Source organism: Panthera leo, chromosome C1 (assembly GCF_018350215.1).
Source record: "Panthera leo isolate Ple1 chromosome C1, P.leo_Ple1_pat1.1, whole genome shotgun sequence".
In the NCBI taxonomy this organism is placed as follows: Eukaryota; Metazoa; Chordata; class Mammalia; order Carnivora; family Felidae; genus Panthera; species Panthera leo.
The window spans coordinates 21,385,787-21,412,046 of NC_056686.1; the positions used below are offsets into that span (position 1 = coordinate 21,385,787).

Genomic DNA, 26,260 nt, shown 5'->3' on the forward strand with positions numbered 1-26,260 from the left:
AGTTTATTAAAAAACTAGGGGTGCCTGGGTGGCTCAGTCGGGTAAGCATCTGACTCTGTATCTCAGCTCAGGTCATGATCTCATGGTTCATGAGATGAAGCTCTGAGATGGGGTCTGTGTTGACGTTGCAAAGCTTGCTTGGGATTCTTTCAATCCCTCTCTCTGTACCCCTCTCCTGCTCTTGTGCATGCACGTGTGTATGTGTGAGTATGTGTGTGTCTTTCTCTCTCTCTCAAAATAAATAATCATTTAAAAAAATAAAGTAAAAAAAAAAAAAACTAGAAAAAAAAAAGGGGGGGAGGGGGTGCCTGGCTGGCTCAGCAGGTAGAGCATGCGACTCTTAATCTCAGGGTCAGAGTTCAAGTCCTACATTGGGTGTCAAGCCTACTCTAAAAAGAAAAAAGGGGAAAAAAGAACAAACCATTAATACACAAAACAACAGGGATGAATCTCAAAAAATATTTAAGCAAAAAAAAAAAAAAAATCCAGTCTCAAAAGAAATACTCTATGATTCCATTTATTTAATTTTTAAATTTGTATTTCATTAAAAAAATTTTTTTTATGTTTTTATTTTTGCAGGAGAGAGAAACAGAGCATGAGAGGGGGAGGAGCAGACAGAGAGGGAGACACAGAATCTGAAGCAGGCTCCAGGCTCTGAGCTGTCAGCACAGAACCCAACACAGGGCTAGCTAGCACTCACAAACTGTGAGATCATGACCTGAGCCGAAGTCTGACGCTCAATCGACTGAGCCACCCAGGCACCCCGTATTTGTATTTCATTTTTAAAGTTTATTCATTTTGAGGGGGGCTGCAGAGAGAATGGGAGGAGAGAGAATCTCTCAACTTGGGGCTCAATTCCATGAACCATGAGATTATGATCTGAGCCAAAATCAAGAGAGTCCAACGTTTAACTGATTGCACCACCCAGGCACCCCTGTTTCCATTTATATGAAATTCTAACCTCTAATGATCTAAAAACTAAACTCTAGCAATAGATGGGGCAGAGACTGAACAGGGGTATGGGGGAAGTTTGTGAGGTAGATATAAATGTTCTATATCTTGAGGGGGGTGATGCTTACACAGCTGCATACATTTCTGAAAACCCATCAAACTAAATACTTACAATGTGCATTTTATTGTACACAAATTATACCTCAATAAAGTCGGCTCAGAAAAAAAAAAAAAAAACTCTTAATATGCAACTATTACACAACCCAACAATTGAAGTCCTAGGCATTTATCCTAGAGAAATGAGAACTTATGTTCACACCAAAACCTTTACATGAATATTCATAGTAGCCTTATTTGTAATAGTCAAAAACTGCAATCAGCTCAGGTGTCTCTCAAGAAGTGAATGGTTAAACAAACTGGTATATCCAGATCATGGAAAATTACTTATCAATAAAAAGAAAAAAACTTGATACACACGACTTACATGAACCTCCAGAGAATTACGTTGAGCAAAAGACAATACAAAAATGTACTTATATAACATCTTTGAAATGACAAAATTTTAGGAACAGGAAAGAGATTCGTGAGGTTGTTAGGCACTGAGTAGCAGGGAAGCAGATGTGGTTACAAAAGGGCAATATGAGGGACCTTTGTGATGGAATCATTCAGTGTCTTGACTGTGATGACAGATAAAAGAACCTTTAGGGGCTTCTGGGTGACTCAGTCAGTGAGGTGACCAATGACCAACCAATGACCAACTCTTGATTTTTGTCTCAGGCCATGATCTCGTGGTTCGTGGGTTCAAGCACCACAATGGGCTCTTTGCTAACAGTGTGGAGCCTGCTTGGGATTTTCTGTCTCTCTGCCCCTCCCCTGCTTACTCTCTCTCTCTCTCAAAATAAATAAATAAACACTAAAAAAAAAAAAAGAACCTATGAAAGTGACTAAATTGTATAGGACTTAATCCACATACATCCACAAATGAATACAAGTCAACAAATACAAGTAAAACTGGGTAAATATGAATGAGACTGGTGGATTATATCAGGGTCAATATCCTGATTGTCATATTGCACAACAGTTTTGCAAAATGTTACCACTGGAGAAAGCTAGGCAAAGTATACAAGAGATCTCTGTATGTTATTTTTTTTTAATTAAAAAAATTATTTATTTATTTTGAGAGAGAGAGAGAGAGAGAGAGAGAGGAAGGGACAGAGAGAGGAGAAAGAAAATCCCAGCACAGAGCTCAACACAAGGCTGAAACTCACAAACCAAGAGATCATGACCTGAGCCAAAGTCTGACACTTAGCCCACTTAGCCACCCAGGTGTTCCACTATGTATTATAATTTCTTATAACTGCAAATAAATCTACAATTATCTCAATTTTTAAAATTGGGGAAAAAAAATTCTCAGCAGTAAATGAAAAGCCCTTCTAAAGATGGCCCAAAGGGGGCGCCTGAGTGGCTCAGTCAGTTAAGTGTCTGACATCAGCTCAGGTCATGAGCTCCAGGATCACAAGTTCCATCCCCGCATTGGGCTCTCTGCTGTCAGCATGGAGCCTGCTTCTGATCCTCTGTCACCCCCTCTCTCTGCCCCTCCCCTGCTTGCACCCACTCTCTCTTTGAAAAATAAATAAACATTTTAAAATAAATAAATAAAATAAAGATGACCCAAAGCTCAGGAGCCATAAAATACTTGACATGTTCAATTACATGAAAATAAAAATGTCTGACAAATAAATAAAATTTTTAAAAAAACAAAAATAAAATGTCTGCATGGCAACAAACATAATAAAGGACAAAAAGACAAACTAGCAAAAATATATGCAATATATATATCAAAGACAAAGAACTAATTTCTTTTACATATAAAAAATACTTAGACATCAATAGGCACCCAACCACCCAAAAGAAAAATTGCAAAAAACAAAACAAAACAAAAAAACCCAAAAAAAAACACAGCACAAGAAATTCAAATAGTTCTTAAAGTAATGAAATTACTTTTATTCTCATTCACAATAAAAACACAGATTAAAACTATTTATTCCTCCTCTGGCAATGATGAAAAAGTTTTACATGTACTCTGAAAATTTTATGGATAGTCATTTCATCTGTTGTTGGAGTGGGGGGAATATAAATTTGTTAGAGGTCTCTATACAGGGCTACTTAGCAGTATCTACCAAAATTAGAAAAACATATATTGTTTTGACCCCACAGTTCCATGTTTAGCAATTTATATTACAGTTGAACTTCTATGTAAAAATAATACTGTACATACAAGGAATATCAGCCTAAATGTCCATCAAAAGTGATACAGTTAAATAAATCAGGGTATAACCACAATGAAATACACTGAAAAAGAGTAAGACTCATGAAAATATTAAGCTAAATGAAAGAATCCAGAGGTACCTGGCTGGCCCAATTGGAAGAGCTGTAACCCTTTTTTGTTTTGTTTTGTTTTTGTTTTTGTTTTTGTTTTTTTGGAAGGCAGGAGGTTTATTTTACACCAGAGGGGCTCAGAGGAGATCACTCTCCGAGGTCTGAGCTGGAAGAGCTGTAACTCTTAATCTCAGGGTCATGGGTTCGAGCCCCATGTTGGGTGTAGAAATTACTTAAATAAAACTTTTTAAAAATTAAACAAAATAAATAAAAGAAAGAATCCTGTCACAAAAGACATGTTGTATCATTCCATTTATATGAAATGTCCAGAACAGACACACCTATCAAGACAAGAAAGTGGATTAGTGGTTGCCAGGGCTGAAGCGTAAGGGAGAAGAATACGGATTGACTGCTAATGGTAAAGGGTTTATTTTAGGAGGGGACAAAATAATCTGAAATTAGATTATGGTGATGGTTGGTTGCATAACCCTGAATGTATAAAAAAGCCATTGAACTGTACATCTGATAATGGTGAATTGTATGATAATGTCAATGACATCTCAATAAAGCTGTTTTTAAAAAATGAAAAAACTCATGAAAGGACCTCTAAAATACACTGTTCATTGAAAATCCAAGGTACAGAATAGTGAGAATAATTTGTTATCATCTATTAAAAGACATATAACTGTAAATGCATAAATTATTCCTGGAAAGATAAATAAGAAACTGATAACAGCAGTTATCTTGGTAGGGAAGGGAACGGTAGTATCTGGGTGGCCTATGGGACCAAGGTGGGAGAAGATTTACTTTTCATCATATACCCTAAATTCTGTACCATGTGTATATGCTACCTATGAAAAAAAGAATTAAAGTAGTATTTGGTTTGTTTCCTCTGAAAAAATAGGTAGTTCTGACAACTTTTTAAAATATAACAAAAAATACAGCAGTAGCAACAAAAACGAATTTAACCTATATCTCATACCTTATAAAAAAGCAAACTCAAAACTGATCATACACTTAAAATTAAAAATGTAAAACTATAAAACTTTTAGAAGAAAATATATACGGAAAAAAAATCTTCATAACTTTGGGTCAGGACAGAGTTCTTACATGTAACACCAAAAGCATAATCCACAAAAGAAAGAAATTGAGGAGTGCCTGGTGGCTCAGTCGTTTAAGCGTATAACTTCGGCTCAGGTTGTGATCTCATGATTTGTGAGTTCCAGCCCCGCATTGGACTCTGCACTAATAGTGCGGAGCCTGCTTGGGATTCTCTCTCTCCCTCTTTCTCTGCCTCTCCCTACTCTCTCTCTCAAAATAAATAAACTTTGTGAAAAAAAAAAGAAAGAAATTGATAAAGCGAACTTCACCAAAATGTAAACTCCTGCTCCATAAAAGAAAATAAAGACATGTCATACATGAAGAGAAAATATTAAAAATCACATATCTGACAAATAAATCCAGGTTATATAAAGAACTCTCAAAATTCAACAAGAAAAGTAACAATGCAATTAAAAAATGGACAAAAGATCTGAACAGACCCTATGCCTTAAGAAGATATGCAGATGACAAACACATGAAAAGATATTCAATATCATTAGTCATCTGGGGAATGCAATGAGGGAAATGAATAACCATTAAATACTATTAGAATAATTTAAAATTTTTATTTTTAAATTTTTTTTTTAAGGTTTTATTTATTTTTGAGACAGAGAGAGACAGAGCATGAACAGGGGAGGGGCAGAGAGAGAAGGAGACACAGAATCGGAAGCAGGCTCCAGGCTCTGAGCCATCAGCCCAGAGCCCGACGCGGGGCTCGAGCTCACGGACCGAGAGATCGTGACCTGAGCTGGAGTCGGAGGCTTAACCGACTGAGCCACCCAGGCGCCCCTTTAAAAATTTTAAAAATAGACAAGTGCTGGAGAGGATGTTGAGCAACTGAAATCATCATACATTTCTGTGTGAATGTAAAATGGTGCAATCTCTTTAGAAAACAGTTTACAGTTTCTTATAAAGTGAAGTATATATTTATCATATGACCCAGAAATCCCACTCCTAAGGTATTTACTAAAGAAATGAAAACTTCTATTCACACAAAAATTGGTGTGTGAATGTTTACAGCAACATTATTAATAACTGTCCAAAACTGGAAAAATAGATTGTCCTTCAACTGGTGAATGGATAAACTATAAATATATATCTATATAACGGAGTACTACTCAGCAATAGTAAGAAAGAACTACAGACACATGCAACAACAAGGATAATCAAATGCATATGCTAAGTGAAAGTGGCAAGACAAAAGGCTACTTACTATATGATTCCATTTATATGACACTCTGGAAAAGGCAAAGCTATATGGATGGAGAGAACAGATTAGTGGTTGCCAGTGGCTTGGAGTGGGTTAGGGTTTGACTACAAAGGAGCAGCACGAAGAAAATTCTGGGGATGGTGGAACTTTTAGGGAGCAGTGTTATGGTGCTTACATGAAAGTGTGCATTGTCACAACTCATAGAACTGCACTCCCAAAAGGGTGGGTTTTTTGGTATGTAAATTTAAAAGCAAAACATCATAACCATTCTGAAATGGTCAATGACTCCATTTCCAAATCACCTGTTTACTGACAACTTTCATCAAGTCCAATTGTGGATGATACTGACCAAGCACAATGCCATGAAGTGACTGTAAATAACCTAAATTCTGTTATGTAATATACCATGGTTGCCTTTGGGCTACTCAAATTTCTAACTCTCACTTAGTTGGAATGCCATGAAATAGGGAAGTACTACTGTGTAAAAACAGAGGCATCAATTGTGGGACAGTTTGAGAGAACAATTGTAACAGTAAACCCTTACTAGCACCTACTATGTGGAAATCACATGCTACGGGATTTACGAAATTAAGTCCAGAAAGTCCATGCCCCAGTAATCTACAGTAAAACTGACTTCATAATTTTATCAAAACAAGATTGTGTGGCTGGGAGTTCAATTAAATACCAAGTCTCTCCTCCCTCCTCCTCACCAGTTACATTTAAACTATGGGTGACAGGCTGAGGATAACAGCCCTAGCTGCTTTTCCTTTTAACAGCTTGTGCCTCAAACAGAAATCCAGTTGCAACCCTATCATTGTACTATGAGGTTCTGATTTTTCAGAGGGTTAGGAGATGGGGGGAGGGGGTCACACCTTGTAGTAATTATAAGACCACGGCCTTTTCTAGACATCTGTTTCATTAGCCATTTTTTTTTAAAGTAGGCTTCATGCCCAGCACAGAGTCCAACACGGAGCTTGAACTCATGACCCTGAGATCAAGACCTGAGCTGCGATCAAGTCAGACACTAAAAGACTGCACCACCCAGGCACCCCAACAGATATTTTTTTATATTTTATTTTGGGGGGCACCTGGCTGGCTCAGTTAGAAGAGCATGAAACTCGATGTTGGGGTTGTGAGTTCGAGCCCCACCTGGAGTGTAGAGATTACTTAAATAAAACTTAAAAAAAAAAAAAAAGTTTTCACAAGGGGTGCCTGGGTGGCTCCGTCGGTACAGCATCCGACTTTTGATTTCAGCTCAGGTCATGATCTCACGGTTTGTGGGTTCCAGCCCCATGCTGGAATCTGAGCTGACAGTGCGGAGCCTACTTCGAATTTGCTCTTTCTCTCCCTGTCCCTCCCCTGTTCTCTCTCTCTCTCCTTCTCTGAAAATAAACTTTATTTTTTTTTAATTTTGTTTAATGGTTATTTATTTCTGAGACAGAGCATGAATGGGGGAGGGGCAGAGAGAGAGGGAGACACAGAATCTGAAGCAGGCTCCAGGCTCTGAGCACAGAGCCCGACACGGGGCTGGAACTCACAGACCGTGAGATCATGACTGAGCCGAAGTCAGAAGCTCAACCGACTGAGCCATCCAGGCACCCCAGAAAATAAACTTTAAAAAAAAGTTTTAAAAAATAGTTTAAGTAATCTCTACACCCAACATTGGGGCTCAAACTTACAACCCTGAGATCAAGAGTCGCATGTTCTTTGGACTGAACCAGTCCAAAATATATATACATATATGTATATATATATATATATATATATATATATTTTTTTTTTTTTTTTTTTTTTAAGTGAAGAGAATAGGGGAATAGAAGAACAGATTGTCTTTAAAACCCTTTCACTTCTGAAATGTTTAGGAATTATTTAAACCAAATAGTGGAGTAAAGGGGACTACCAGGCTGATGGCATAAAAGCCCTATCACTGTGGTACAGGACTTAAATGACTGGGTTTTCTGTTTCTTTCCTCATTGGCTTCTAGACGTATCTAAATGAGCTCAAATTTCCCAGCCTTAAAAAAAAAAAAATCCATTAATTGCATTCTGTAAAACTTGAGAGGAACATTTCTTTCCATTAGTTTTTTTGACTAGTTTGATTCTGTTTAGGTGGTCTTGGCTTAACAGAAAGGCAATACAGTACAGTGGTCAAGGGACAGACTCTGGTGGCAATGTCTGGGTTCAAATACCAACTCTGCCACTTATTAATCAGCTTTACGTCCTTGAGCAAGTTATTGTAATCTCTTTATACCTCAGTTTCCTCATGTGAAAAATGCAGTTATTCATAAAGTATATCTCATGGGACTGTTGTGACAGTACATTGAATTTATGTATAGAAAGCACTTAGAAGAGTGCCTGGCACATGAAAAGTACAAATAAACATATTTGCTAATATTATAATATATATGCTCCTCTCTTCTAAATCTTAGTTATAAAAATCAGTGCATTAAAGCTAAAGGTTTTCAACCATTGTAGTATGTGTTGGTGGCATCCTATAACCATTTTTATGACTTCAGATATTAAAAAAAAAAAAAAGTGGGGTTCCTGGGTGATCAGTCAGTTAAGCATCAGACTCTTGACTCTGGCTAGGGTCATGGTCTCAAGGTTTGGGAGTTCCTGCCCCACATTGGGATCTGTGCTGACACTGCAGAGCCTGCTTGGGATGGGATTTTCTCTCAAAATAAATAAATAAGCTTTGAAAAAAAAAAAAACTTAAAAAACAATACAAAAAAAAAAGTGACTGCAAAAAAATGGTCGTGGTAAATGGTCAAAAGGAGGCTGATGAGGGTCCTATGGCACAGGGAAGGCCCAAGTCAGGAGGGTTGGGTATCATACTACTTCTTCCACAGAGTTATAGGAGCTCCCTTTGACCAAATTTTCTACATCTATAATTAAGAGTGGGATCCGAATTCTTAAGTCCTTACACCTCTAACAATTAATGTAAGATTTTAGATTAAGTCCATATGTACAGATTTCAGTTTGTCTTCTGCCGCTGGCACACCTATTTCACAATACAGACTGATAAACACTGGTTGTGTATAGTCTCCAAAGTATTTTGGGGCTTTCCATGAAGACGTCAGGTCAAAAGTAATACGTTCCATGTTCAGATCTTCTCTAACACAATGATTTTCTGATCAGGTACTTTGAGTTTTCAATTAGCAATAATCGCGCCTCGGATAAACCTCATTGGCTACGATACTGCCACTGCACAAAGCTGATCAGGTACTTTGAAACACTATTATGATAATTCAATGCTAGAGCTACATATGAGTGAAATAAGTACCTTTTGCAAATGTAGATGAGAATGTTAACTCAAGAATAAATTGTCATTAATTAAACCATCAAGTATTTTGAAATGGTGTCATGGGAATGCTTTACTTCATAATTTGGGGTAAGTTTTGATCACCTGTATATAGTAGAGGCACTTGAAAATAGTATAAGCTAACCCTTTGGGGGAAAAAAAACAGTAGTTTCAACTAAGTTACCCCAATTTCCCTAATCATCTAATTCATGTTGCAATTAATTGTAAAGTTAATCCAATTTAAGTCCTTGTTCTTCAAATTGGTCTTTTGTGACCTCCTAAATTTAAAATTAAATATATCTTTCTCCATTGTAAGGAAAAGTTCTAATCAGGTCCCATTTTTAGATCTTGAATATCTATGCTTATTTAAAAACAAAGAAATTTAGCTCTCAAATACTACACTATATAAGTACCCTAGCAAGTTATAGTACTTGGTATTAATAGAAATCTTAAGGAGGAGGGGGTGCTTTCATTCAATATGTTTTGTTTAACTGTTACTTCTATTTTGTTGATGGGCAAACTGAGATATGGAAAGGAATTCACTTAGAAAAGTAGACAAAATTAGTCAAACACATACAAGGTTTGACTGGGGATGGGCCACTTAGTTCCATGTGTTTTCAGGCAAGGTACTTAAACTCTCTGAACCAATTTCCTTATCTGCACAATGGGACTGACAATATCTAACTCGTGGAGTTGTGAGAATTAAATAATATAACACTTGAAAGTGCTTACGGGGGCACCTGGGTGGCTCAGTCGGTTAAGCGGCCGACTTCGGCTCAGATCATGATCTCGCGGTCTGTGAGTTCAAGCCCCGCGTGGGGCTCTCTGCTGACAGCTCAGAGCCTGGAGCCTGCTTCGGATATTGTGTCTCCTTCTCTCTCTGCCCCTCCCCCACTCATGCTCTGTCTCTCTCTGTCAAAAATAAACATTAAAAAAAAAAAATCTACTCCTGAAATCTTGCTGCACTATATGCTAACTGACTTGGATGTAAATTAAAAAAAAAAAAAAAAAAAATTAGGGGCGCCTGGGTGGCTCAGTCGGTTGGGTGGCCGACTTTGGCCCAGGTCATGATCTCGCGGTCCGTGAGTTCGAGCCCCACGCCGGGCTCTGTGCTGACAGCTCAGAGCCTGGAGCCTGTTTCAGATTCTGTGTCTCCCTCTCTCTGACCCTCCCCCGTTCATGCTCTGTCTCTCTCTGTCTCAAAAATAAACAGACGTTAAAAAAATAATAATAATAAAAAAAGAAAGTGCTTACAATAGTGCCTGATTAATCTGTGTAGGTTTCAGTAAAAGATATTATTGAAGGGAAGTAACTGGTCCAGGTATCCCTGACATTCTTATCTAAAAGCAGCCATCTCCAATAAATGCTGATACTAAAAATATAGGATATAACTTATTTATCTGCAACTTTCTAAATGGCTTACTATATTGGGGTTGGGGGAGGGGGAGGAGAAGCGCTCCTTTAAAGGTTCCCTAACTGGTGACATTCACTGTATTGATGTCAATACAGCCACAAGACTTGAAATAAAGTACTAAATTTGTAAAAATGTCCTTCTTGAGTTTGACGTTAAAGCAAAGATTCTAGAAGCATGTTTTCAAGGATATTATTAGCCAAGATCTCCTATTTGCTAGGCACAGCAGGGTACTATATCAAAATTATGATCGAATCAATCATTGCTTCATGTGATCCTAAGCCTTCTTTGGACCTCAGCCTCTTTACCTATAAAACAGGAGTTTTACAAAGATTATCTTTCTGGGCCATCCTGTCCCCCTATCTCTAACATTCTTTTATTTGAGATGCAGAGATCTGTGCTCAATCAGGGGTTCAGTGGAATGGTATTTAAAGCACTTATCAAGTATATAACTGAGTTCAAACGGCTTCAACTTCACATCAGAGCTTTGTAAGAATGAAGCAGAAAACGAAGATGCTTGCATGTGGGCTTTCCTAGATAAAAGTATCTGACACAAGAAAAGCCTGCCAAAAGCCAAGCAGGCAGCGCGAAGGAAGGGTCGTCTTCCCCTGAATACATCCTTCACCACTCTGGATTCAGAGAATATGAGGAAAAAAACGGATCACTACATCTTTTCCAAACTCTCCCTTTCCTTTGGAGGCTGATCTCCCTGCAGCCATGGCCCCTTATACTCTCCGCTTTGGAGAGCTCGGGTTCTCACAGCCCTGTTCCTTCAGGTACTTCGGAGTCTCCAAGCCCTGATCCCGTCCCCACAGAAGCCCGTCTTCACTGCCCGCTGCCGTTCCTTCCAAACCCAAGTGGTCTCTGAGCGCTCCTGCCCCTCAGGAACCTAAGTCTTCGCTAATCTGTTTCTGAATCCTTAGGAGCCTGGGTCTTGACTGTCCCGCTTCTGTCTCTCAGGAGCCCAAGTCCTCATAGCTCCGCTTTTACCTTTCAGGAGCCCGTGTCTTCACGCCCCTTTCCATTCAGACCCTCTCCTCTTAAGAGTACGGGTCCTCATAATCCTGTTCCCCTCACATCGCTTTCCCTCAGGTGCCGGAGAACTCACATTCGTCCCGGTTCCCTAAGTCCCGTCTATAGCCCCGGTCCCCACAGCCGCGTCTTCTCCGAGCCCGGAGCCCCTTAGTCCCGTCCCAACAGCCTGATTCCTCGCACAACCCGGTATCCTCCACAACATAGTTCTTCAAACACTGACCCACTGTGGGTCTGGGTCCTGACTCCCTCCTCCCGCTCTTCTTCCTCAACTGCCAGGGCCCAAGACTCACAGGCAGCAGCGTCTATCTCCCCATGATATGCGGAGACTGCCCCAGTGAAGCGTTCGTCTCAGCAGCCGGTCCGACTGCTCGGCCCTCCCCGAGTACTTCCGGCACCGCTCCCCGCCTCCAACCCGGAAACGCGCGGCTCTTCCGGCCGGCGGGCGCGCGCCTCGCTTACGCATGCGCAGACTGCTCTCTGACACGTGGTCGCGGTCCTAGGCTGTTTCTCCGCTCTGGCGGTTGGGGTTTTTCTTGCTTGTGGTTGGGTGGCAGCGTGGGCGAACTCGTTGCCTTCTACCCCGGTGTTGCGATCCCTGCTCTTGCTGTTTCTTTCAGTCTCCGCGTATCGTATACGCTAGCACGGCCGATAATTGACGCCCTTGGATGTCTTACAGGTCGCCATTTTTAGTTGATTTAGTTGCCTTTATGGTCGTATCTAGACAGAGATACCACTTGGGACCGAAGCACCCCGTGGATAATCCCGTTGAACTCTAACAAGGGAATTGGCAGCACAAGAGCGTGGAGACGAGAGACGGGTTGTACCTATGGATTGGCAAATAGTATTAATTGAGCACTTACTGTCATCAAGGAACTTTGCTAAGCCTCTTAACTCCGATACATCATTTAATCTTTTTAAAAATTATTTGTTTTGAAATGGGGGAGGAGCAGAGAGGGAGAGAGAGAATCCCAAGCAGACTCCACATGAAGCCTGACGCTGGGCTTGATCCCACCACCCCCAAATCAGGACTTGAACCAATATCAAGACTCAGATGCTCAATCGACTGAGCCACCCAGGTACCCCTATATCACGTAATCATTTAAAGAAAACCCCTGAGAGGGGCGCCCTAGTGGCCTAGTGAGTTAAGTGTGGGACTCTTGATCTCTGATTTTGATCTCGGTTTGGTGAGTTACAGACCCCACGTGGGGCTCCTCGCTACTGATAACATGGAACCTGCTTGGGATTGTCTCTCCCTCTCTCTGCCCCTTTCTTGCTCTCTCTCCCTCTCTCTCTCAAAATAAAATTTAAAAAAAAAAACAACTTTAAAATAAAATCCCTGAGAGATTAGGTAAGGTTCTAATAAGTGCAGTCTCAACTTGAACTCTCACTTAAAGCCTAATCCTGTCCTGTGTGTAACCATTAAACTGATGGTTTTAGTTTTTACATCACTTTGGGATAACATTTTTTACCTTATGCCAAGTGCTAGGCATGTAAGACCCAGTCCCAACCAATGTGATGTTCACACTAAAATGAAGAACCTGCAGACACAAACGAATATACAAAGGGCCATGACAGCCCAAAGTGAGCCATAGTAACTGCCTGCAGAAATCAGGAAGAGGTGTCCCCCACCTATATTGGTGCAGTAACCTAACCTTCTTTTTTTTTTTTTTTTTTAAGCTTATTTAATTTACTTTTTAAGTTTATTTTTTAGTAATCTCTACATCCAGCACGGGGCTCAAACTCAACCCCTAGATCGAGAGTCACAGGCTCTTTGAGCCAGCCAGCTGCCCTCCTTATCTTTACATCTTCTCATCCTTGGCCCACCAAACTCCCAATCACCTGCATTGCCACCAGATGCAAATTCTTAGATTCAAGGCCCCTTCACCATTAGGCTTCAAATGGCCTTCCTTAGCCTAATTTCCCTGCTACAGCTCTCTTCATTCTCCTAAGGATCTGGCACACTTTTTTCCCTACCACCCCATCTTTTTAAGACCAGTTTAAATGTACATTCACTCATTCAGCAAACAGTGCTCGTTGTGTGCCAAGCTTTTTGCTAGGTCCTGGGTATATATGCTAGTAGATACGACAGATAATAAATATCCTTGTTCTGAGAGTTTACAATCTGGAGTGGGAAACAGACCATTAGAAAGTACACAAAAGTGTAAGAGAGAATACCAGATTTAACTAGCTGGGTGATCGAAAGCCCTGAGCTAAGGAAGGTTATTCAAGGACCAAGATGGCCAAGGTGGCTGGAATTTAATAAGTGATAGAGTGGCGGGTAGAGTTGGGAGAGGCAAGCAGGGCTCAGCTCAGGCAGGACTTTGTAGGCTATGGTGAGGACATGAGGTTTTATTTATTGTGCAATGGGAAGCCATTGGAGTGTTGAAAGGGGGAGTGAAATAGTGATTTAATTTTTTAAATGTTTGTTTATTTTGGGGGCGCCTGGGTGGCTCAGTCGCTTGAGCATCCAACTTCGGCTCAGGTCATGATGTCACGGTCCGTGGGTTCGAGCCCGGCATTGGGCTCCGTGCTGACAGCTCAGAGCCTGGAGCCTGCTTTGGATTCTGTGTCTCCCTCTCTCTCTGTACCTCCTCCGCTCACACTTTGTCTCTCTCTCTGTCTCTCAAAAATAAATAAACATTAAAAAATTTAAAAATGAATGTTTATTTTTGAGAGGTGGGGGTTGGGGCAGAGAGAGGGATACAGAAAATCCGAAGCGGGCCCTCGCTGTCCGTGCAAAGCCAGGTTTAGGGCTCGAACCCACAAACTGTGAGATAATGACCTGAGCTGAAGTCGGACGCTCAACTGACTGAGCCACCCAGGTGCCCCAAATAATGATTTGTTTTTAAGAGGTGACTAGCGAATTGATTATAGGAGAAGCCCCCAACAAACACAACGGACGGTGCCCGTATCTAGGCTTCCACCAGTTTACACTACAGGTCTGCTTCCTATTATTGTGTAGGAGCTTTTTATGTGACTTCCTTCTCTTGCAGCTTCTAACTTGTAGAGGTCAGGTACCTCTATATATTATTAAAATATGTTAAGGTGCTCACTTCGGCAGCACATATACTAAAATTGGAACGACACAGAGAAGATTAGCATGTCCTCTGCACAAGGATGATACGCAAATTTGTGAAGCATTGAATATTTTTCACTGAATTTGATCACTGAATTCTGCTTCTGAAACCAGTATTGCACTGCATATTAACTTACTAAAATTTAAATTAAAAATAAATAAAATATTTTAAGGAGAGTAAAATGCCTGACAGTCTACATTTTTGTTTTAAAATGTAGGGGAGCCTGGGTGGCTCAGTCAGTTAAGTATTGGACTCTTGATTTCAGCTCAGGCCATGATCCCAGGGTCGTGAGATTGAGCCCCTACTGGAGATTCTGATTTCCTCTCTCTCTCTCTCTCCCCCCACCCCACTCGAGCATTCACACACTCTCTCTAAAAAACAGTTTACAATTAAAAAAAAAAAAAAAAAATCTGTGTAGGGGCGCCTGGGTGGCTCAGTCAGTTGAGTATCCAACTTTGGCTCAGGTAGTGATCTCACACCTCATGAGTTCCAGCCCCACATCGGGCTCTGTGCTGACAACTCGGAGCCTGGAGCCTGCTTCGGATTCTGTGTCCCTCTCTCATTCTGCCCCTTTCTCACTCATGCTCTCTCTCTCTCTCTCTCTCTCAAGAATAAATAAAACACTAAAAAAAAAAATCTATGTATATGTACATAGGAAACAGTCTGGCAAGAGAAACACTAAACTGTTCATGGTAGTTTGGGGAAAACATTCTCACATTTCTGTACTGTTTCAGCATTTTTACAATTAGCACATACTGTTTTTATATTAAAACTGATGTGTGATTGATTCCATTTTTATGCCATTCTGGAAAAGGCAAAACTACAGGACCAGAGAAGAGCACTACTTACCAGGATTGGGATTAGGGGGAGAAGGTGACTACAAAAGGAGACAAAGGAGCTTTTGGGGGTGATAGAAATGTTTGATATTTGATTGACCTTGGTACCAGATACATGTCTATATGAGTTTGTTAAACCATATGATAAAAAAGGTATATTTATATATAAATTACATGTCAACAAACCTGACTTTAGAAAATGAAATATAGGGAGAAAATATAGAAAGCAAGGACAATTTTTTAAATAATTTATTTATTTTGAGAGAGAGACAGAGACAAACAGAACATGAGGTGGTGGTGGGGCACAGAGAGAAGGAGAGAGAATCCCAAGTAGGTTCCATGTTGTCAGCACAGAGCTGAGATTCCATCCCATGAACCATGAGACCGTAACTTGAGCTGGAACCAAGAGTCAGATGTTTGACTGAGCCACCTAGGTGCCCTCAAAAGCAAGAACAATTTTAAAAATAATTTCAATTATACAAGTAATAAAATAGTTCATTATGCTTTTTAAAATAATTAGAATATTACAGGTAAATCTAAAGTCTTGTGTGTCATGAGTCTCATCCCTCCCTCCTTCCCAGAGGTAATCACTGATGTGTGTTCTTACAAATCTTTTTTAGAAAGTTAATAAAGTATGTGGCGTCAGAAAACATATAGCACTGGGTTTTTATGTGCACACGTGTATGCTCTTTGTTACACTGATCATTTAATGTGGTACCCTATTCAACACCTTCACTCATTTTTTTATATCTGTTGATAAAGATCTACTTCAACCAATCCAAATGTATTGCTTTTTTTTCCCCTTCACGTTAATGGTCGTCATGCTGTACCTTATTCTGCATCTCTTGTCACTCAATGCTTTTTGGTGTCTAATTCACTCCTGGCAGCGCAGCAGATGTCGTTCCACTTTATGAACACGCAACGCTCTGCTAATCCGTTAGCAGAAGAGTAGGTTCCTCCCAATTTTTCTCTTAATGGGAAGCTCTGCCTCCAGTGCTCGCCTGGTGGGGCCCCATCCGGGTCGATGGCTAGGGGTGGCACAAGTTTGTGCGTTTTCAATTTTAATAGGGTGGGATTCGTGTCTTCCGCAGACAGGTACCCAGAGCCGCCCAGAAGCGGATCTCCCGCGCAGCATACAACAGGTGCCACCCCATGCCTACTGCAGCTGGCGACATCTTCTCCCGCCCTCTCCTACAAACGCTCTTCCCTGCCACTCCCTCTGCGCCTGCCGGTCCCTTCCCAGCAAGCACCGCTCATATTTGCATATCAATTTACCTCCTTGCCTTTACTTCTATATAAAAACCAAAAGGGCAAATCATAAGTCTTTTTGTGAAGATCGCCCTCCGGGCCAGAATGTCTTGCAGTTCCTCCTTTCACCCTAAGAAACAAGAAATAGGAAATTGCTTCAGCTTTGTTTTCACCTTTAGCAAAAGAGGGATTCGCCAACGCTGCCACCCTGCTTTAGGTTCTGTTAAGGCAAAAAGGGCTTCTGTCGTGAGTGGCACACGTAGGGCAGCTCCATTGCTCTTCGTGCGGAATCGACATCAAGAGATTTCGGAAGCATAATTTTTTGGTACCTGGGCAGCTGGTGATCGTTGGTCCCGGCGCCCCTGTTTGAAGTAGTGCGTTAAGAAAGAATTTGCAAGTTTGGTTTTGCTTGTATGACAATGTCGTAATTTCGGGCGGTGTTTATTATCCCTTTTTTGAGGGATCTGATGCAAGTATGTGAAATGGTAGCTATGGAAAAAAATCTCTACGCAGGTCTTTTCCTAAGAAGTCAATCAGTTACGCAGGTCTTTTTCTAGGAAGTCAATCAGTTACTGAAAAACGTCAAGGAGTTGTGATCGCTAGGGCGTATTCACGGCTGCGTTGGTTGTGGAAAAGCTGCTCTAGTGATTGCTGACGTAGGAAGAGCGGCTGTTTTCCGTATCACAGGTGAAGGAATTGAGGTTTAAGCCAAACAAGTTACAAGTCTCCTTAAGAGTACTCTGAATTACACAGTGAGAATATCGGGCTTCCACCTAGGTACCTGTCTACAGGGGTGATTGAATCATCACACATAACTGATTTTGTAAAAAAATGTTCCCCCTTAACCAGGACTATATGATATGTATGCATATATCTATGCCTTTCTAAAGCTGAGTTAGGGCTGCTGGGTGGCTCAGTCGGGTTAATCGTCCGCACTTCGGCTCAGGTCATGATCTTGCAGTACGTGAATTTAGGTCCCGTTTCAGGTTCTGTGCTGACAGCTCAGAGCGTGGAGCCTGCTTTGATTCTGTGTCTCCCTCTCTCTCTGCCCCTCCCCTGTTCACACTCTCTCTGTCTCTGTCTCTGAGAAATAAATAAACATTAAAAAAAAAAAAAAAAGAAAAATGCAGTATATGATACATCTAATACAAAAGACATGTTAGTCAACTGTTTTATAGTAAAGCTTCTAGTCAACAGAAGGCAATTTGGGAGGAGTCAAAAGTTATACTGGGTGAGGAGTTATACTATTTTTTTTTTTTACAGTGGGTAAATGGTGGGAGGGTGGCACCCTTAAGCTCTGCAATGTTCAAGGTCAACTGTAGTAGTGATAGATCCAGGGCCTGACTTGACAAGTCTTAGTGAGGGGAGAGAATAGCAAACTGAGTACTACTGTGCTGAATTTGGCTGGGAGGAGGAGATCTGGGAAAGCTTTCCTGAAGCAAAGACTTTGTAACTGAAACCTGAAGAAGCAATAGAAGACCCCCACACAAAGTTGTCTGGGGGAAGGGCTGTTTAGGCAGAGGCAAAGTCTTGAGGGTGGAGCCAACGTGCGGCAGACAGACCAAGAGCTGAAAGACCAGAAAGGCCAGTATGAAACCAGCCGGGTGGCAGCCTGAAGAGGCCACTGACTTCTGGTCTCACAGGCCTTGGATGTTCCTTTGCAGTACTTTTTTTTTTTTTTTTTTTTTTTTTTATAAAGCATAAGGGATGAAGAGTTATCTCCACCATGTATCAGCACACTTTTTCTGTAAAGAGGCCAGATGGTGTATATTTTAGGTTTTGTGGTCATATGGTATCTACTAGCCACTCAACTCTGCTGTTGCAAAACAGTAAGAGACAATATACAAACAAGGGAGTGTAGCTGTGTTCTAATAAAGTTTTACCTACAGACACTGAAATTGGAATTTCATATAATTTTCGCATGTCATGAAATAGTATTATTTTGATTTATTTTTAAAATCCTGCAAGCCATTTAAAAATGTGAAAACCAGGGGTGCCTGGGTGGCTCAGTCGGTTGATTATCCGACCTCGGCTCAGGTCATGATCTCATGGTTCATGAGTTCGAGCCCCGCATCGGGCTCTGTGCTGACAGTTCAGAGCCTGGAACCTGCTTTGGATTCTCTCTCTCTGCCCCTCCCCTGCTTGTGCTCTGTCTCTCAAAAATAAATAAGCGTTAAAAAAAAAAATGATTAAAAAAAATGTGAAAACCAGAGGTGCCTGGGTGGCTCAATTGGTTAAGCGTCTGACTTCTGCTCAGGTCATGATCTCAATGGTTGGTGAGTTTGAGCCCTGAATCAGGCTCGCTGCTGTCAGCACAGAGTCTGCTTCGGCTCCTCTGTCCCCTCTTTCTATGTTCCTCACCTGTATACGTTCTCTCAAAAATAAATAAACATTTAAAAAATAAATAGTGTGAAAACCATTCTTTTTTTCTTTAATGTTTATTTTTGAGAGAGAGAGAGAGGGAGAGTATGAGTAGCGGAGGGGCAGAGAGAGAGGGAGAAACAGAATCCAAAGCAGGTTCCAGGCTCCAAGCTGTCAGCACAGAGCCAGACCTAGGGCTCAAACTCACGAACTGACCCGGGAGATCATAACCTGAGCTGAAGCTGGATGGCTTAACCAACTGAGCCACCCAGGCATCTCATGTGAAAACCATTCTTTGAGCTGTAGTTCACTGGCCCCTGGCCTACATATTCAAGAGCAGTAAGAACTCAAACCAACTAAGGGATAGCCACAAACTGAATACCATTTACTCATTAAAATGTTGCATAGAGGGGCACCTGACTAGCTTGTCAACAGAGCATGTGACCCTTGATCTTGGGGTCACAAGTTCAAGCCCCATGTTGGGCGTGGAGCTTACTTAAAAAATAATGAATAATAATAAAAATAAAATGTTGCATAGGAATATTTATGATAATGGTTCACCTCTATGGTGTGCTTATCGAGTGCCAGTCCCTATATTAAGCACTTAGCATGCATTAACTCCTATTACTCATCATAGAAGCCAATGATGTAGGTAGTATTATTTTGTTCACTTTACAGATTAGAAAACAGAAACTCCAAGAGTCCCAGATCACATAGTGAGAAAATAGCGAGTCAAAAGGTGAGCCCAGGTCTTCTGACAGGAATCAGGTCTCTGGCTGCCCAGAATGCCCCAGGAGAAAGTCAACTATAGTGGAATCTGTTAGGAAAGACTTATTGGGAAAGTGAAGCTTTTTCATTTTGCTCATCCATATTTCCCTCTATTCTTTTCTTCTTCTTCTTTTTTTTTTTTTTTTAGTTTTATTTATTTAAATAATCTCTACACCCAATGTGGGGCTCAAACTCATAACCCCAATATCAAGAGTAACACACTCTTCTGACTGGGCCAGCCAGGCACCCCCATTTTTTTCCTATTTTCTATGAAAATATGGGATATATGAAAAAGTTAGATAATGGAGACACATAGTCACTGGAATACAAATGATGACAAAATCAGTCCCAGAAGACCACATTTTATACGATTCCTTTTATGTAAAATGTCCAGACAAGGCAAATCTATAGAGACAGAAAGCAGAAGAAAGCAGGTTAGTGGCTGCCTGGAGCTGGAGGTGGGAGGACCTTTATTTATTTACATTTGCAATATGAAATAGAAGCTGGGTGCGAACACACACACTCACACCAGCCTGGGGAGGGGGAGCTGGGACAAGGTCACTTGGCAGCTGGGCTGGACCCCAAACCCTTGGGCATAGGAAGGGGACCCCAGCCAGACCCCTGCCATTCCCCCACCTTGGGGTCTGTGGGAGGTACAGGGGGGTCTCAGTGAGTGCATCAGGGCCCCAAGTGAATGTCACCAGAGAGACCCCCTGGGACAGGGACTGCCAGTTCCCACAGAGCCAGCAGGACCAGGTAGAGGGTCCTCTAGCTCCCAGCCTAGGTCAAAGTGCAGGGTCCAGGGCAAGAGTCTGGACAAAGGCATGGCCCCCACTTGGGCCCTCCCCCAAAGTGGACCTGAGCTCAGTGTGGGTGTGGGCATTTACACCGGTGGCTGGGCCATGGTGGGTGGGGAGCGTGGGCATGCCCTACAAATGGGCATGAGAGATCTTTTGGGGGTGAAGGAAATGTCCTAAAAATACATTATGGTCACAGTCGTACATTTCTATAAATTTATTAAAAATCATTGAGTTGTACGTTTAAAATGGGTAAGTTTTGTGGTATGTAAATTATACTTGAATAAGGATGTTAAAAAAAAAAAATTCAAGGGCTAAAAGGAGAATATACACAGCTAGGAGCCTGAGCTGTAATCAGTTTATGGAATAAGTTCTCTAATTTAGAAACTTGACCTTAGTGGATTTCCTGCATGCTGAGTTTCTGTGTGTTAGCTGATTATGTCACTACCCTCCTCACTTAAGACCCTTCCGTGGCGCCTAACTAGTTTGGCTTAACATCCTGTAAGTCTCTGTGACTCACCATCCTCTTCGTTCTCAGGGCTCCAGCCACACTGGTCTTCTCTGTGTATCTCTGAAGCCACTACTCTCTCCTCGCCTCAGGGCCTCCAGAAAGTTCTTCCTCCTAGCTGGAAATGTTCTTTCTCAACAGGTTCTCCCCCTTTCCCATCATGGCTACTTCTTCTTTATTCTTTACATCTCATCTCTAATGTTACTTCCTCAGAGAGGCCTTCCTTGACCTCCCCACCCCTCACTAGGTTAGCTCCCTCACACTCTATTACACTCTTTCATGGCACCATCTACTTCGCAGCAGAACATCATAATTGTTATTAATGCATTTACACTTGATGTAAAGTTAGTTGCTCAATATTTATATTCCCCAGCCAGAATGTCACCTGTGTGAGGGCATGGAACCTGTGTCTTATATATCACTTGCATCCTTGGTGTCTGATGTAGTACCTGGCACTTAGTAGGCATTCAATACATTTGTAGAGCTCTTCATATGTCATGAAGTACTTATGTACATACATTTGCTATTTTTTTTATTTAAAAAAATTTATTTTAACATTTATTCATTTTTGACACAGAGAGAGACAGAGCATGAATGGGGGAACGTCAGAGAGAGAGGGAGACACAGAATCTGAAACAGGCTCCAGGCTCTGAGCTGTCAGCACAGAGCCTGACGCGGGGCTCGAACTCACGGACCGCGAGATCATGACCTGAGCCCGAGTGGGATGCCCAACCGACTGAGCCACCCAGGCGCCCCATTGCTGCTATTTATTAAGCACCTGCTATGTCCAAGCATATGGGTGTAGCAAGACAGTGTGCTCCTGTCCATTCTCAGAAGTAGGACAAGTCTTCCCATTTATAGGTAGTCTAAGTTTACACAACTTGTAAGGAAGTTGCCTTCTGTAACTAAAATGGAACTCCTACTCAGGTCATAGACTCCCAACAGGATGGGTTTACTCCAGGGGGTGGGGGGGGGGCAGGGAGGTGGTTCAGGGAAATTGATTTCGAGGGGCCATGAAGCTTTGGCATTTTAAGGGTGGAGGGGAAGAGAGTGTCAATTTGTCAGAAGATAAGAGGAAGTTTCTAACCTTCAGGTAGGCAGATAGGAGTATGGCTCCTCTCTCAAAACTGACCAAATCTGGGGGCGCCTGGCTGGCTCAGTTGGTAGAGCATGCCACTCTTGATCTCAGGGTCATGAGTTTAAGTCTCATGTTGGGCACAGACCTTACTTAAAAAAACAAAACCAAAAACAGCCAAAAAGGTCCCTGAGCTCCCCTAGGTTGGGATAAGTGACCACTGAAAAGAAAGGATGGTCACATAAAAATTGTGTTTCTATACACTACTAATCCAAAAAGGAAATTAAGAAAACAATTCAATTTATAATAACATCAAAAAATAAAATACTTAGGAATAACATTAACCAAGGAGGTAAAACTAAACCAAGGATGAGTGTAACTTGTACACTGAAAAATACAAAACACTGCTGAGAGAAATTAAAGAAGACATAAATAAATGGAAACACATCCCATGTTCATGGGCTGGAAGACTTAATATTATTGTTGAGATGTCAATACTAGCCAAACCGATCTATGGATTCAATACAATCCCTATAAAAATCCTAACACGTTTTTTGCAGAAATAGAAAACCCATCCTAAAATTCAGATGGAATCTCGAGACCCCTAATAGCCAAAATGTTTTTGTATTTTGTATCTTTTGTATCTTTTACAAAATACTGTTTGTAAAAGAACAAAGTTGGAAGAATACACTTCCTGATTTCAAAACTTCCTACAAAGCTATAGTAAGTAAAACAGTGTGGTATTGATATAAAGACAGACATATAGTCCAGTGGAAAAGAATAGAGAATCCTTGTATCAAATCCTGGTATTTAACAATTAAAAACATTTTTTTTAATGTTTATTTTAGTTTTGAGAGAGAGAGACAGAGCATGAGCAGGGGAGGGGCAGAGAGAGAGAGACACAGAATGGGAAGCAGTCTCCAGGCTCTGAGCTGTCAGCACAGAGCCCAATGTGGGGCTGAAACTCACAGACCATGAAATCATGACCTGGCTGATGTCAGATGCTTAACCAACTAAGCCACCCAGGTGCCCCTGAAAGCAGAGTTTCGAAGATAATTTTGTGCACCCATATTCATAGCAGCATTATTCACAATAGCCAAAAAGTAGAAACAATCCAAACGCCCATCAGAGGATAAATGGAAGAACAAAATGAATAAATATCCATGTCATGGAACATTACTTGGCCATTAAAAAGAATGAAGTACTGATACATGTTAGAACGTGGATGAACCTTGAGGACATTCTGCTAAGGGAAATAAGGCAGACTCACAAGGACAAATACCATGTTTTGATACCTAGAATGGTCAGATTCATAACATAGGAGAGTGGTTACTAGGCACTGAAGGGGGGTGGTATGGGAAGTTACTGTGTAGTGGGCATTGAGTTCCAGCTGAGGATGATGACAAAGTTCTGGAGATGGACAGTGGTGATGGTTGCACAACCATATCAATGTGATTAGTGCCATTCAAGTGCACGCTGAAAGTGGTTAAAATGCTACATTTTCTGTTATATATATTTTGCCACAATTTATTTTTTAATGTAAATTTAATTTTATTATTATTATTATCTTAAATATTTTAAGTAATCTCCACACCCAATGTCGGGCTTGAACTTACAACCCCGAGACCAAGAATCATGTGCTTTACCAACTGAGCTAGCCAGGCGCCCCTACCATAATGTTAAAAATTAAAAATTAAAAAATTAAGATTATAAAATTTTAAAGAAAAGAGAAGATGGTGAAGAGCAAGGTTTTGGGTGTGCCTAAGATATCTCCAGCACTGGGACTGGAAGCTGGTCACTAGCTCAGGGAGGTTGCCCTAAGTCGGCAAAACTGTGTGTATGCCAAGTGCCTGGTGTACAGCACGTGCTCATAAGTGTAGCTACTAATGGTCCCCATCACAAATGAGAAGACTGAGGCCCAGAGAGGTCCTGTAGCCAATGGAGGCAGCTGACAGGACTCTGAGTTCTGTAAGGCAGGGAGGTGGTGCCAGTTGGAATATTAATAGTAATACTAGCTGGTATTTCTTGAGTACTTACTACATTCCAGACGTTATTCTTAGTCTTTTTGTGAGTATGGATTCTTCATTTACTCTTCACAACTCCTCTGTGAGTGAGGTCCCATTACTATCTCCCTTTTTCAGATGAAGAATCTGACGCTGAGACAGAGACCGATCCAAGTTCACGGAGCCAGCATACCTTGATCTTGTCCACTCTGACTCCAAAAACAGAAACCCAGCCTTTTGGTTTGGTACTGGTGGTGGACAGTGGCTGAAGGGGTTTCTGGGGTGGGGGAGTAGGTGATTCACTTGACCAAATCTAGTTTCAACCCAGATTTTTTTTTCTGGTTCCTTTTTCTTTCTTTTTTGCACCCACTGGCAGGACTTCCTCCTTTTCTCTCTTTGCCTCTTTTTCTGATTCACTCCCCATCTGTTAGTGGGTTCTGGCTTCTGCGAATGTGATGCAGAAGATAGGGTAAGCTGTGGGGGAGGGGAAGTAGATACAAAAGGGTAGGCAGTCCTTAATAAACAAATATTTTAAAAATTTTTTTCAATGTTTATTTATTTTTGAGAGAGAGGAGAGAGAAACAGGGAGACAGACACAGATGCATGCTCCAGGATCTGAGCTGTCAGCACAGATGTGGGGCTCGAACTCACAAACCTCGAGATCATGACCTGAGCCAAAGTTGGATGCTTAACCGACTGAGTCACCCAGGGGCCCCAACAAATATGTTTTGAGAGCTATCTGGTACCAGGCAATGTTCTAGAGGCTGAATAAAACAGACTTTGTCTCCGCCTTCAAGGAGATTCCATTACAGGGTTTATATGCATGTGAGTGACAGGTTAGGGCTAGAGAGGGGGATAGGGTAGAAAAGGAAGTGAGAGAGGGGAAGGAGAGTGGATACAGACAAGGAAGATGTGCCTGGTGTCAGTAAGGGCTATAAAGGGGATGTGAGAGTGACTGGGGAGCAGACACAACTGGAGACAGTGAGGACAGGGCAGGCCTGGCTCAGCGGAGATGAGACCTGGAGCACAGAAAGGAGCCAGCTGAAGATGTGGGAGAAGAGCATTATAGGATTCTGTGGGGAAACAGCACGGGCAAAGGTTATGAAACCCATGTGTCAGAGGCACTCGAGGAAGGCCAATGAAGCTGGAGAAGGGTGAGAGAGAGAAAAGGAGTCAAGCGGAGATCCCAGAGCCAGTTCATGAATGGTCTTGTAGACCATGATGAGGAGTTCAAGGTTAATTCTAAGGGGAAGAGAGGCCATTGGAGTAGTAAACAGTGAAGGCTGGGAGGCAGCATGGCAGGAAGTGGGGAGACCAATCAGGAGGTTCTGGCTGTAAGGCAGCAGAGGCAGGTGATGATGGTGGTGTGGACCAGGTGGGGTTCAGAGAGGAGGCGGTATCAGAGGGGTCTCTGGGAGGCGACTGAGTGATGGAAGTATCATTCTCTGAGGTGGAGGAGGTAAGAGGTGGGGGAAGGGAGGATCTAAGGTGAGATAGGGTAGAAATGAGTCAGGGTGGACATGCTGACTTTGCAGTCAGGCAGTTGGAGGCACTGTTCCAGGCTGGAAGCGGATGCCTGGGAGGCGAGACCAGACACTGCTACCTGGGACCCACAGGCCACACCTCTTTACAGATGGACAATGTAGAGCCCAGAAGAGGTCTGACATTTGGTTTTGTTTTCATTTTTTTTGAAATTGGTTATTGACACTTACATATCCAGAGACATCAAATAAAACTTAGGATTTCTACCTCCTCTTCCAAATTGGGCAAGCCACACTGGGTCCACATTCTGGTTCCACGGCAGACTGGTAGAGGAGCTGCTGCCCCTCCAGATCGGGCACAAACTCTCCAGCTGGTCCACCCCCAGCTTGCCTGCTCAACGTCTGGTCCTGGTGGCATTGATTTCAACCTCTGGTATGGGTAGGAGGTGACACCAGAGAAGGGGAAAAAGTTGTCCTGGCACACAGCCTGGACTTTGGATGGATTCACTGGAAGTGGCAGCTTTCCTGTGTCTCAGCCTCGCAATGCCAACTAATTTCACTGAGCCTGTCTTGCCTCTTCTGAAACATGGGGCTAACACTCGCTACCTAGAATTTCATCTCTGGGAAAGCTCCTAGCACATTGGCAGACACAGAGAAGGGGCTCAAGCAGTGTTTGCTCCTTTCAATCTGATGAGCAACTAGTCTCAGGAAATCAGAAT

The 26,260-nt window shown here is 41.8% G+C and overlaps 1 protein-coding gene, 2 non-coding genes and 1 pseudogene across 4 annotated transcripts in view; 2 read left to right on the forward strand and 2 right to left on the reverse strand.

Annotated features, from left to right (window-relative positions):
* Window positions 1-11,783, reverse strand: part of TAF12 (TATA-box binding protein associated factor 12) — a 32,221-nt gene extending 20,438 nt beyond the window's left edge. Inside the window, exon 1 of one of the 2 annotated variants that reach the window (XM_042951452.1) lies at window positions 11,678-11,783. Coding sequence is in view for 1 of the 2 variants with exons in the window: in XM_042951451.1 (XP_042807385.1) it covers window positions 1,436-1,495 (60 nt within the window). In the remaining variant the exon portion in view is untranslated. Of the gene's footprint in view, window positions 1-1,435; window positions 1,586-11,677 lie in introns of those variants that run through there. The other variant, XM_042951451.1, reaches the window with a different exon arrangement.
* LOC122228880 lies at window positions 8,707-8,856 on the reverse strand (annotated as a pseudogene).
* Window positions 11,784-14,432: 2,649 nt separating the features above from the next.
* LOC122228918 lies at window positions 14,433-14,539 on the forward strand. The gene has a single exon (XR_006206805.1). It is a non-coding gene; the product is annotated as a U6 spliceosomal RNA (small nuclear RNA).
* Window positions 14,540-16,778: 2,239 nt separating this feature from the next.
* On the forward strand, window positions 16,779-16,912 carry LOC122229071. The gene has a single exon (XR_006206930.1). It is a non-coding gene; the product is annotated as a U11 spliceosomal RNA (small nuclear RNA).
* The last annotated feature ends 9,348 nt before the right edge of the window (window positions 16,913-26,260 follow it).